The 13,970-nt window shown below is 40.1% G+C and overlaps 1 protein-coding gene across 1 annotated transcript in view; it reads right to left on the bottom strand.

Moving 5' to 3' along the window:
• Nucleotides 1–13,970, bottom strand: part of LOC126475425 (serine/threonine-protein phosphatase 6 regulatory ankyrin repeat subunit B-like) — a 355,304-nt gene that overhangs the window by 256,716 nt on the left and 84,618 nt on the right. Inside the window, exon 5 of the mRNA XM_050103270.1 lies at nt 9,662–9,712. Within this exon, the coding sequence (XP_049959227.1) occupies nt 9,662–9,712 (51 nt within the window). The remainder of the gene's footprint in view (nt 1–9,661; nt 9,713–13,970) is intronic.

Consider the following 13,970-nt stretch of genomic DNA (forward strand, 5'->3'; position numbering starts at 1 on the left):
GGGTGGGCAAGCGTCATGGCATGAGCTAAAGAAGTCTTTAATGCATTGAAAGTCTCCAGCACAGGTGCAGTCCAGCGAACGGGTTTGAGTCCTGAAGTCTGTTTACCCAGCAGTGAGTCAGTCAGCAGGGCCTGCACGGCAGTGGCAGAAGGCAGGTGATGACAGTAGTAATTTATTGTGCCCAGGAAACATCAGGGTTCTTTGTAAGTAGCCAGGGGTGGCAGTGAAGTGATGGACTGTGAACGAGATTTGGGAGACTGTATTTCGTCGGTGGAGACGGTGTAACCGAAGAAAGTGACGGAAGGCTGACGCAATTGGAATTCGTCATTGTTGACCTCAACGCCATTGGAGTTCGAGGTCTGGAGGACCATGGATAAATGATTTTCATGTTCCTCAGTTGACTTGCTGAAAATGAGTATGTTGTCTAGATATGCAAAGCAAAACCTGAGCTGTCGTAAGATGAAGTCAATGAAAACCTGCCACATTTGCACCATGTTTTTTAGGATGAATGGCATGAAGTTGTATTGGAACAAACCATGTGGCATGATAATAGCTGTTTTAGGGATGTCTTCTGGTGCTACAGGAATCTGGCGGTAGGCACATCTACAGTCAATAACACTGAAAATTGTAGCACTAGATAACATTTGAGTGAAATCACTTATGTTAGGCACGGGGTAATTGTCCATGATGATACGAGTGCTCAGACATCTGTAATCACCACACATTTGGAAAGAACCATCATGCTTGAGGATGAGGTGAAGACCAGTTGCTCTCTGACGGTTGCAGGAGACCTGCCTCCAAAATTAATTTGCTGTGGGCCGCGCGCAACTTAATAGGGATGAGGCGCCTAACCTCGTGCCTAATAGGAGGGCCGGAAGTGGTAACTGTCTTGTGTGTCATTTATTTGGTGATTGAAGAAACCGAGAACTGCACACCAGACTGATCATTGTGCTGACTCGAAGTTTTTGGATGAGTAGGGCGTGACAGGGCGTAGCCGTTAGTGCGAGTGGGAAACAGTAGCACGAAAGTCACATGCCTAGTATGTGAGCGTCTGCTTGTTTGGAGAGGTGGCTGTGCACAGTGTGAAGCAAGTCGGAGCACACGGCGACTGTCTGCTGACAACCTTGCACTTGGTAAGCGGCACAGGCAAGAGGATCATTGGCATTGTGTGTGGAACTGCGATGGCTGGCGAGTCACGTGGCTGGCGCAAGAGAGGGCCAATGTTTATCAACACACGGGGCAGCTGCCTGTGTGGTGGGCATGGTCGTATTGCATGTGCGGCTGTCATTAGAAGCACTGTTTGAAACACATGGCACTGAATGTGGCAAGCACGTCGGGGGTGCAGAGTCTACCGGACGCAAATTGCCACACACAATTAATGTTTTTGGATTAACCTGATGAGTGTCTAAGGTGCTGTCTGCCGGAGAAGCTCGATTAGGTGGTGAATCTGCGGACTGCAGTTTCAACGGCGAGGTACGAGCTGCGATGAGCTCGTTGTAAGTGTGTGCTGTGCATTGTTTCAGCTCTTCATTTTCCCGGCAGAGATGTGCCGCCGAGTCATATTCTGACAGTAGGTTAGTGATGTCACAATGTCACCTGCGAGCATGGAGCACTTGCGTACAAGCTCACATGTTGTGAGAGAAACAGATCGTGGAACGTAAGTGCAGGAGCACATTATCTGAGTGTTAGTGGGATGATGTAGCACTGAGCCCTGAACTGCATTCGGGGAAAGTTTGTAATGGGACAAAAAATCCGTACCAAGAATTGGTTCATCGATGTTAGCAATGTAGAACGTCACTGAAAAGACAGAGAAGGAGATAGGTGCACCGTAATTTTGACAGAGCCAAAGATTTGTAACGTTGATACATTGACAGCTCGTAGAAGTGACTTCATGAATGAAAATATGGGGGAGCCATTGATGTAGGTATGATAGACACATCAGCATCAGTGTCAAGGAAAACGAGCCATGATGAAAAGTCAGTCATGTACAAATGACCGCTCGGTCGGGTGGGCGAGTGGACGGAGTGCAATGTATGAGGACGTCTGAGAGGTTCCCCGCAGGACGTGGCATCTTTTAGGTCCTGCAGTCAGCGTTTGAGTGCTCGCAAGGTAATTGGCACTTCTTGGCATTATCGCTGAAAATCTTGTGGTACAAGCAGTATGGATGAGCCGAATGTGGTGGTGGTGGTGACCACAGCAGTGAAGGAGGCTTGGCCTTGTTGATATATTCCAACATGTAAACCGGCATGTATGGTGCGTGGGCAATCCTAGAGTGCTCAGATGGTGGAGAGAGTGAGTGGATGCTGCCATGTGATGTAGAAGCTGTGGAGGTGAACTGAGCCCTGCCTCTGCCAGCAGACGGCCGGTAAGTGGGAGTAGTTGTGCCAGCTGGCGGTGAGTGGTGAGCTGGTTGGCATTGTCATAGCAGTGAATACAGTTGGTCCAAAGGAGTGCGGTAGCAGGTGGATCTGTAGGTCAGTAGGCAGCTTGGCAGACCACACTGCCCACAGTGTGATGTCCGAAAGGTATGCTCATTCACAAGTAACCGAAGGCGACGCCAGAGTTGTGATGGGGTTTGGTCTCCCAGATGTTCTTCGTACAAGATCATGATTTTTTATTCTTGTGGTGAGCAGGCAAGGTGCTCTATGATCATCTTCTTCACGAACTCGTATTTTGGTGGAGGCAGTGGCGAGAGGAGTTGATCACAAACTAAGTCTGAATGATCATGGAGGTGCGTGATGAGGCACAGGAATTTAGAGTTGTCATCAGACATGTGATGCAGCTCAAAAAGGTGCATGACAAGCTCAAACCATGACACTGGGTTGTCTTCGTATAAAGGTGGCAACCTTGGCAGACGACCTGAGGGAGGGGACAAAGGCGACTTTGGTGTCTCTTGAAAAACTGGCTGGCCCATGACGGGAGAGGCTATACAGCAAGCCGGTCCAGTAGGCATAGGTGTGTATCTGGTGAAAACGTCCATAGCAAAGGTGGGTTGCATTGTCCTTGATGTGTTGTGAAAACACAATGTAGCTAACACAGTCAGTACCATGGGAATGAGCGGTTGTGCAGTAGGCATTGGCGTCCCATAAACTGGGCTGTAGGCTACGGGCACTGATTTGAATTGACCCACCAACACGGTCAGTACTATGGGAATGAGCGGTTGCGCAGTAGGCATTGGGGTCCCATAAACTGGGCTGTAGGCTACAAGCACTGATTTGAGTTGACCCACCCTGTGGGAGAGGTGAGCAGCTGGAACCCGGGCCCCCTACAAGTGCAGTGGGAAGGGGGGAGGGGGGTGTTGCAGAAGGCGGGGTGTGGTTCTTCTTAAATGAGCACGGAGAATTGTGTGCTCTAAAATGTTCTTAATTAGTTTGCCAATGAGGCAAAACCAGAACAAGTTACAGTTGATAGTGGCCAGGTGCATTTAGCAATAATGGCGGTGCTGCACTCGGCACGACAGTAACTGTTGTTGGGGCCCGTTGAGAGTCAATGTACATGTGCGAATATAGATCACTTTGAACATTATACGATCGATTGGTAGGTACACAGTTCTGAATATTATTCACTTCACATTTCACATGTTGGTGAGCACAGTCCGGTGACACAAAACCTGAGTCCACTGTTTGTGTTACCGTTGTAGAGTGACAAAGTTTGAAGTTAACGTGGCTGGAGATCACAAATCACTGTGAATTAATGTAGAACTGGACATTCAAAAAGGAATAAAGATGTCTGGCAATCATTGTTGGGCTTCCAAATCTTCGAACAAAGTGTTGGGCGAGGTGGCCATGGCGGTGTGTGCATAACCTGTTGGTTTACAACACCCGGCACGGAAGTCACAGAAGATGTAGAAACTTCGGGATCACCAGTATGGGAACAGGATACAATTATTGGTATAAGGACTAAACTGTCCCCATTAATATCTGCACATATATGTATTTCGCCATGATCTACACATGCACACAGTACAAGGTATAAGAACAGACTGAATTAACATGGTGGCTCAGATAAGCAATCTGAGTCCCAAAGATTATGTTGTTCATGGTCGATATGACCTGTTGATGCCACAAATAAATTAATAGGAAGAGTAAACAAAGAGATAGGTGTGTAATAACCAAAAAATTTCCATATGTGAACTTAATAAATGTAAGCATGCTAGACAGATCATGCATACCAGCCATGGCCTTCATTTAAATCACAGTGGGAAACAATTTTTGTTTGAAGAAATCTGTCATTTAGCAAATTTGAGTCACAACAGGCATAGTATAGAAGCAGTCCAAAGTGTTTTGGACAAATGGGTCATAAAGAAAGATGCAATGTCTTTTAAAAAGGATGAAAGACATTTTTAGGGAAGTGTACTGTATCAAAAAAAGTGATGCAGAACTAAATTGCAAATACACACTAAAGATTGTCGTTAACAAACAAAGTTGGTGAAATACATATATTCCTCAATAGTGAATGGAAAGATGTTTCAGTTTTATGTTTTGTTAACATTGTTTACAAAATGAGTATTTTCAATACTTAAAAATATTGTATTTTAACCTTGCAAACTGCTTTTGTAGAATAGAATCAAAACATGGGGGAACTTGTACATACGTAAAAGAAAATGTAGATTATAAGAGTATAGCCTCTGTTTGCAAACTACTTAAAAATATTGCATTTTAACCATGCAAACAGCTTTTGTAGAATAGAATGTAAAACAAAATGCAGCTTATAAGAGTATAGCATCTGTTTGAAAACTAGATTATGAAAGAGACTTTGAAATCACAGCTGTTGAGTTGATGTCTAAAAGAACTATTATTTTATGTGTATATAAATCTCCTGTAAGCAACGTAAGTGCTTTCTTCTTTTTTTTTTTTTTTTTTTTTTTTTTTTTTTTCAAAAAAGTGGACCTTGCTTTAGGCAAACTCAAGACAACTGAGAAAACAGTGGCACTATGTGGAGATTTTAATACTGGCTTTCTGAGCCATAGCCCTCACAGGGAAAACTTATTAAATATTATAAAAGCCTACCATCTCTGTCTGACTGTCAGCTCTCCAACACATGTAACAAAAACTTGTGTCACTCTCCTTGATCAGGTATGTGTAAACATGGACAAGTGTACATCAGAAAACTCTGATACTGGCTATAGTACCACCTTCCACAATTACTAACCATAACTGTAAATCACATTTCGACCAGTGTACAAAATATTATCCATAAAAGGAGTTACAGTCAGAAAAATATTGAATACTTCCAACATCTAATCAGTGAACAATATTCGAGAGAAGTATGCGATTCCTTTATTACCAATGAAAAGATGGAAAGTTTTTGTAACATTTTCAAGCATAACTTTGACATAGCTTTTCCACAAATGAAAGTGATTTCCAGATGCACAGATAGATTCAAAAACTGGATTACATCAGGCAATAGAGTATCTTGTAAAAGGAAGCAGGAACTTTTTCTGCAGTCAAAAACTGACAGCAGTCCAGGATTTCTTAGTTATTTCAAAAAATACAAGCTTGTTTTGAAACATGTCATAAAAGAGGCAAAAATTAAAGAAAATAAAAAATATATTATGAAGTCATCCAATAAAACTAACTCCATGTGGAAAACTGTGCAGGATCTTACGGGGAAGAAGACAACTCGCAAAAATATTGTGAAATCGTATGTTGCAAACAGCTTCAATTCTTATTAAGCAACTATTGTGGAAAAATTAGTGGAGGATAAATTTGATAATCCACTTAATACAGCAGTGAAAGAACTTTCATCCATTGAAATAAATAATATATCCATGTTCCTCAGTCTCATAGGACCAACAAAGCCCCTAAATACCATTAATTCACAGAAGAGTAATTATCTGACTGGTATTGATGATATTCCAGATTATATTATAAAAATAACAGCAAGACACATACTCTCTCCTTTATTAGACACATGCAATTTTTCCTTTTTGTGTGGTGTCTTCCCACAGCAACTGAAAATGGGAAAAGTAATGCCCCTATACAAAAAAGGTGACCAGCAATGTATGGGTAACTAGCAATGTATTGGGTACCTAGCAATGTAGGGGTAGCTATAGGCCTGTGTCACTACTGTCAGGGCTTTTGAAAATTATTGAAAAAAGTGTTCCTTTCACAAGTAACTACATTCTTTGACAAGAATAATATTATTTCTGCATGTCAACATGGTGTCAGACCACAGCAAGCAACTGAAACAGCCACTTTCAACCTGATAAACCATGTCTTAAATGCAGTGGACAACCACAGAAAAATCTCAGGTTTATTCTTGACCTAACAAAAGCTTTTGATGTGATTGATCAGTCTGTGCTCCTAAGAAGGCTTGAATGGTATGGTGTAAGAGGTGTGCCAAATCAGTGGATTAAATCATATTTGGAATATTGCTCTCAGGTAACTGAGATTAAGTACATGGAAGGAAATGAACTCCAGGTACACCATTCAGAACCATGTGGACTAAGTCGTGGTGTTCCACAGGGATCTATTTTAGGTCTCTTTCTTTTTTTGGCATAAATTGACGATTTCCCATCACACGTTAGAGATTCTGAACCAGTACTGTTTGCAGATGACACCAGTCTATTGATTGAAGGAAAGAAAGAAGAAAATCTTACTGCATCTGCAAAAGATATTACAAAAGAAGTGGCTGAATGGTTTACCAGAAACAGGCTAATAATTAATCTCCCAAAAAAAGGTACCATTACTCATGAATTTCCACACAGATCAAAATAAAAACGTGGCACAACCCGTAATATGTATAGATAATCAAAACATTAGTGCTGTCATATCCAGGAAAATCTTAAATGGAGCACGCAAATCACATCCCTAAATTCAAAACTAGCAAAAATGAGCCATGTAGAAAGAATTCTTTGCAACGGTACTAGTGCAGAAACAGTATATGGACAAATACATAAATCAATAAATAAATAATAACTTAAGTATAAGAAGCTTTATTGTACCCAGCCTTGGCTGAAAAATTGTACTGTGTGTCTACATTTTTTTATAAATATTGGAATAAGTCCATAAAATGTACATTGTTAACATGTAAATAAATAAACTGTACTGATCGAAAGGGTAAGGCATCTAACAGATATGATGAAATATCTTTTAGGGTTATCAAGAACAGTGCCCATATTTTAGCTCAGTATTTAGATACCTGCTTTTGTTCACATGATTAACACATTCCAGTCCAAACACTGCTGGAGATGGCAGTCATGTGTGCTTGAGCTGCACTTGCTAGTATGAACAAATGTGTGTGTCTTTCCTACCCTGAAGAAGGCTTTGGCCAAAAGCTAAATGTGTAACAGTCTTTTTGTTATGCCTGTCTACAACTCAGAGTGTCAACTTTACGATGAGTAGCAATCTATGTTTTTCCTTGTATTTTTGTGGAACATTTCTTTTATGTGTGATCATCTTCCTGGCACATTGACAGACATGCTAGTGAAACCACATTATAAAATGGGTGAAAGAGATAACACAGGCAACTACTATCAAATTTCTTTGTTACCGGTGTTTTCCAAAGATACTGAAAAAACAGTGTATAAGGGAGCAGTGGCACAGGTCAGTAACAATTATTTGCTGCCAGGCTCTGAGCTTGGCTTCAAGGAAGGAGTATCCACAGAAAAAGGAATTTATTATTTTGTGCATGATGTGTTAGCAGGGCTACAGAAAGAACTGAGGACAGCAGAGATTTTCTTTGATTTAACTAATGCATTGGTAATACAGACTATGCAAGAATTCTGGATTATTGTGAACTTTGTGGGGGATTAGGGGAAGAGTTCAATGATGGTTCACTTTCTATATGTACCATATTTACTCGAATCTAAGTCGCACTTTTTTCCGGTTTTTGTAATCCAAGAAACCGCCTGCGGCTTAGAATCGAGTGCAAAGTAAGCGGAAGTTCTGAAATATGTTGGTAGGTGACGCCACAACTAACTTCTGCCGTCGAATATATGTAGCGTTACACAGGCATGCTTTGCAGGCACAAAGGTAAATTCTGGCGCCAAATTCTCTGCGTAAGTAAATAAATTAAAAAAAAAGGTGGAAGACGAGCCTTTTTCTCCGCCCCGAATTTCGACCACTGCATTTTCATACATTATTCAATGAAGTAAATACAAATTCCGTATTGTTCACCTTCAAATGTAGCAGCTTTTCAATGTACTACGAAAATCCAATTGGCAAGACTGTTTGCAATGTTTGTCAATATACGTTCTGAATTTTTTCCTACCTGTGAGAAGAGATGGTTGCTAATGGGAACTTTTATGAATTGTGAATAACATGCAGTATTCTCTTCACCATAAGAGTAATACCAATATAAACATTTTGCCATGTATTCTTTCGTCTTTGCTGCTATCTCATTTAAATCCTGTCTGCCTAATAAACTACGAAACTAGAGTGAGACAACAGCAAACGCAGAAGAATACACATATCATGTCATGTTTATATTCGTATTATTCTTATGCCTAATAGTGATACAGTCAGAAATGAAGGACGGCAATTGAGTAGATTTTTAAATCTAAGATGACTCTAATTTCTGTGCAGATAGTAATGTACTAAAGCGGCGTCTGCAAAGATTTTCAACAGAGAAAAATTTTCGCTAAATTCTCGTTCAGAACATCTTCTATCATATGCAGTTTATTATTTAGTTCTTGTTGATCATTATCAAAGAAAGCAGCAGTGTAAATAACAACAAATAACAGTCTCTTGCCATTGTTTCTCTAATGAGATGATTCCTCTCTTTTTTTAAAATTGTAAGCGGTGGCAGCGCACACCAAAGCAAGCGGCGACAAGTCGTGAACACACATTACCAGAATGCGACAAACAATGCGTAACACAGTACAGTAATACATTTTCAGCTTAGAGTGACGTAAATACCTATAACAAAGAGAATGGCACTTATTAGATCAAAGAAAAATAAGCAATCAATTCAAACCAGACGAAGCATGTGCGAAACGAAGGGTACCCGTATAAAAACAGACGGAGCGCCTGACGCATAGCAATGGCTACTTGGTAAAGCTTCAATGCTAAGCTTACGACTCGAACCAAACTACTGTATCTGTATCGTCATTCATTCGACCTAAATTGTGTCTCATATCACAATGGACTAACTGTGTTTCGATTTGGAGGCGCGGCCTAAAACTTTTCTCTCCCCTTGAATTTCGAGTCTCAAATTTCAGGTGCGGCTTAGATTCGGGAAAAATTTTTTTCCTTGATTTCGAGTCTAATTTTTCAGGTACAGCTTAGATTCGAGCGCGGCTTAGATTCGAGTAAATACGGTATGTAGGAAGCAGAAGCCTGTACTCCAGTGTCAAAAAACAGAGAAGAGATTTCAGTTGGAGTAGAGCCATCAAAAGTAGGGCTCCACAGGATTGTCTTCTGGGTCTGTTGCTTTTCTCAATGTATACATAAACGATCTGACACTAAACAGGGCAGATGGTTCAACAATTTTGTTCTTCGGCTATGATGCAAGTGTTATTGTGAAAGACATGGAATGGAATGTAAATGATCTAGCTGACAAATAGTTGGTAGCATCAGCATATGGCTTTCAGGAAACAGCCTAACACTTAGTTGCAACCTAATGGAAACCATGCAGTTTTGAACACAGAACTCTAGATCTGCAGTCCATCACTCTTCAAAACTATAATTAAAAATTTTCAGTGCTTTCTTATGCTTACCTTGTTCATTCTTAAACCGGCAAACCAGTGGCTATGTGTGACTCTATCTTTCTGAAAAGAAGACCATAAACTCAGCTGAGAAAGGTAGTCCATAGTTACAATAGCAAATAAAGTAATCACTTACAAAAATAAAGAAAGAGCTGGATGGTACTGTTGGCAGGGAGACCCTTGGGAGTGGGAGTAGATTCGGCTGTCTAATTGTAAAGGGGCTTCCTCTGCCATGTACACTGGCCCTTTCCCTAATGGCATCTGAAGGTTTTGCCTTAAGTGTATATTTTGAGCTTAGGTGATTATAATGGATGTGTGTGCTTTCTGGTGTCACATTTGTTTTGTGAGACTAAAAGAGAGGGTGAAACTTCATGCTGGTATATGTATACTCCCACATCAACTCACACAGCGCAGGTATGTGTCAGCGATCTTGGCTGCAGAGGTGGTTATTTATTAAACAGAAGTCACCATCAAAGATATTGCATAAAGTAGATAACTGCACACTTTGTAGGGGCTGCTTCAGATGTAACTGAATTACTACATCTATTTCCAATTACATTTCCCTCTAAGTATCATTTGTGACATTTTAGCAAAATCTCTCTCAGATGATACCCAAATACATTCAGTGACAATATAAGACATAAAAGCTGTGTCCATGTAGACTTTACCTTCTTGTCTTTCTTTTTCTGCTGTATATGTAATATGGCAACCGCCTTGGGCCTGCCGAGATGTCTCTTCCTTGGGGTTTTCTTATAGCACTCTTTTTACCATCCCTTCTCAGTATATGTTCCTACCATTAAATTATTCTGTTCCTTATTTCTGCTGTCACACCCAGTTTATTGTATAGTCCATTTATTTCTGATTTTTTTCTGAATCTTCCATGCTCAGGCAATGGTTCAGAAACTTGCTTAGCATTTTATTTGAAACTGTGGTAATTTCCTTTTTCTAATTGCTCAGTGTCACTGTCCATTTAAAGTGAGTATTAAGGCAGGTAACCTGAATTTTTATGGTGGAAATTGGTGTAAAGTGAGCACACTACCATCTTCCCCAGTCTGTTTAGCCTGTTATTGAAGAAGGCACTAAAAAAGACAACATTGATTGTTAGAGGTGTGAGCATACATTACGAGCTAAAACTGTTAGCCTCTGCTGACAATACTGTCCTTATAGTAGATGAGGGAGACAACCTAAAAACAACTGATAGAACGTTAACAAGTGAGACAAAAATGAAGAGAAAATGGAATGTAGTGTAATAACTTAGGGATGATGTAGAAGAAGCAGAGGGAACACTGGACATCGGAAGCATGCTGTTTAAGAAGCCAAGAGCCCTCAGATACCTTTGGATTAATACTAATTTGAATAATAATAGGGATGAGGAGATAATGTCTATTTAAAATCTGCAAGGAGGTGCAAGTCTGCAGTGAATAAACTATTCATCAATAAACTGCTAACAAGAACATTAGAAATTTTGCATTAAATTGAGATAGTGAATAATAACCAGCAACATACTTTAATCTTCTGTGGATAATCTTCATATCTTTCCATATGACTAATGGTCTATGCCTAAATCTCAAGAACCAAGAAACAGAGAAATACTCTGCAGCTCTCTAAGGTACTTTGGATGATACAGTGGTAAACATTAACAGAGACACACCTAGAAGCTATATACAGTTTATCGATATCACCAAATGATAGACACATGTAGTTACCGGATATCAAAAGTGGAAATTCCAAGATCAAGCACAAAAAATGTACACTCACAGTCAGAGCATTTTACTATTATTACTGCCCATGAGGCCAACAATATTGTTCTGGCTCAAAATGGGAAAAGATCCTTGGTATCAACCAGAGTCTTCATATGGGATTAAGACTGAGTGATTTAACAGGCCAGTGAAGGTGCAGTAGGAAACCAGAGTGCTCCTCAAATCAGGAATATATATGTGCAGCCCTGTAAGCATGGCTGTTCCCGTTTTGGAAGATATGAGTGTCCACCGCATACTCATCACAACTGTTGTTAGCATCTCACTTAGACAATGAACTGCAATCATTTCATTCCAGAATGATAACCATAGAGGAACTATGGGCAAGATTGTAAATCATGCCCTGGACAAGTATGTTGCTTCTAAATGGATAAAGGACAGAAAAGACCCACTGTGTTTTAATAACAAAATTCAGAAAATGCTGAGGAAGCAAAGGATGTAGCACTCTTGGTTCAAAAGAGGACACACAAATGACAACAGGTAAAGGTAGTAGAGATTCGTGCATCTGTGAAAAGATCTATGAGCAAAGGATACAACAGTTACCATTGTCACACCTTGGCTAAAGATCTGGCAGAGAACCTGAACAAATTCTGACCATATGTAAAATTGCTAATTGGGTCTAAGGCTTCCATTCAGTCACTTGTTGACCAGTCTGGTTTGTCAGTATAAGAGAGCAAAAGGAAAGCTGAAGTTTTAAATTACACAGTTAAGAAATTGTTCATGCAGGAGAAACATACAAACATGCCATCATTTGGGCATTCCACAGAGTCCTGTATGCATGGCATAGTAATAAGCATCCCTGGCATAGAGAAACAACTGAAAGAGTTAAAAACAAATAAGTCATCAGGTCTGGATGGCTTCCCAATTTGGTTTTACAAAGAGTACTCTATGCCATTGGCCTCATACTTAGTTTGCATTTATTGTGAATCTCTCAACCAGCACAAAGTGTCAAGTGACTGGAAAAAAGCTCAGGTGACACCTGTGTATAAGAAGATTAAAAGAACATTCCCAAAAAACTACAGACCAATGTCCTTAATATTGGTTTGCTAAAGAATTCTAGAGCATATTCTGAGTTCAAATGTAATCAATTTCCTATAGACCAAAAAGCTCATGTCCATGAATTAGCAAGGCTTTAGAAACCATCGCTCATGCAAAACCCAGCTTGCTCTTTTCTCACATGATATTCTGCGAACTATGGATGAAGGGCAACAGGCTGAGTCCATGTCGCTAGACATCCGAAAAGCATTTGGCATGGAATCTAGATTGCAGACTGCTAACGAAGGTATGTGCATATGGAATAGACTTCCAGATATGCAACTGGCTTGAAGACTTCTTAAGTAAAAGAGCACAGTATGTTGTCCTCAATAGCAAGTGTTCATAAGAGGCAGGTGTAACATCAGGAGTGCCCCATGGAAGTGTAGTAGGACCGCTGCTATTTTCTATATACATATATGATCTGGTAGACAGGATAGGCAGCAATCTGCAGTTGTTCACTGATGATGCTGTGGTGTACAGGAAAGTGTCAAAGGTAACTGACTGAAGATTGATACAAGGTGACCTAGACAAAATTTCTAGTTGGTGTGATGAACAGCAGCTGGCTCTAAATGTAGAAAAATATAAGTTAATTTGGATGAGGGGGAGAAACAAACCCGCAACATTTGGATACATCATTAGTAGTGTCCACCTTGACACAGGCACATTGTTTAAATATTTAGGCACAACATTGCAAAGTGATACAAAATGGAATGGGAATGTGAGCATTGTGGTAGGGAAGGCAAATGGTCAACTTTGGTTTATTGGGAGAATTTTAGGAAAGTGTGGTTCATCTGCAAAGGAGACCCCACACAGGACACTAGTGCGACCTATTATTGAGTACTGCCTGAGGGTTTGGGGTCCACACCATGTTAGATTGAAAGAAGACGTTGAAGCAATTCAAAGGTAAGCTGCTCGATTTGTTACCAGTAAATCTGATCAGCATACAAGTATTTATTATATCTGGAAAGTTCTCTAATTTCCTATGTCTGTAATATTAGCATATCCAGGAATCATCAGTGTTTGTATAAAGAAAAACACTCTCCATTCAGTATAGCTGTCTCTGTATGTTGGTGTTTCAGATAAATATGTTATTGGTGCTGAGTTTGTACTTCATTAACTACCCCACTTTGGGAACTGGATTTAACAGTGGTTACAATACGACATCTCTAGCTGTCTCCTGAAATGTGTCTGCCTGCCACTCAATGGCTCCTACTAGGTGAGTACTACTGCATTAATTAAGATAAGACAAGCTCATCAACTAGCTGAAATTCAGAAAGGTGTGGCAGAATCAATTTGAATCAAGTTATGAACTTACAATAAAATGTGATATCTATGTATAAGGACTGAGTTCTTTGGGATACTGTTTTGTGATGTATGGTTATTTTATGTGCTCTGAAAAAAGTATATATTAAACTGAGGAAAGTACAGTATATGTAATAATGTTTATTCTGTGGTCAAAATACTAACATGAATTCTTTACAGACAAATGGAAAAACTGGTAGAAGCTGACTTTGGGGAAGATCAGTTTG

The sequence above is a fragment of the Schistocerca serialis genome, chromosome 4 (genome assembly GCF_023864345.2).
Source record: "Schistocerca serialis cubense isolate TAMUIC-IGC-003099 chromosome 4, iqSchSeri2.2, whole genome shotgun sequence".
In the NCBI taxonomy this organism is placed as follows: Eukaryota; Metazoa; Arthropoda; class Insecta; order Orthoptera; family Acrididae; genus Schistocerca; species Schistocerca serialis.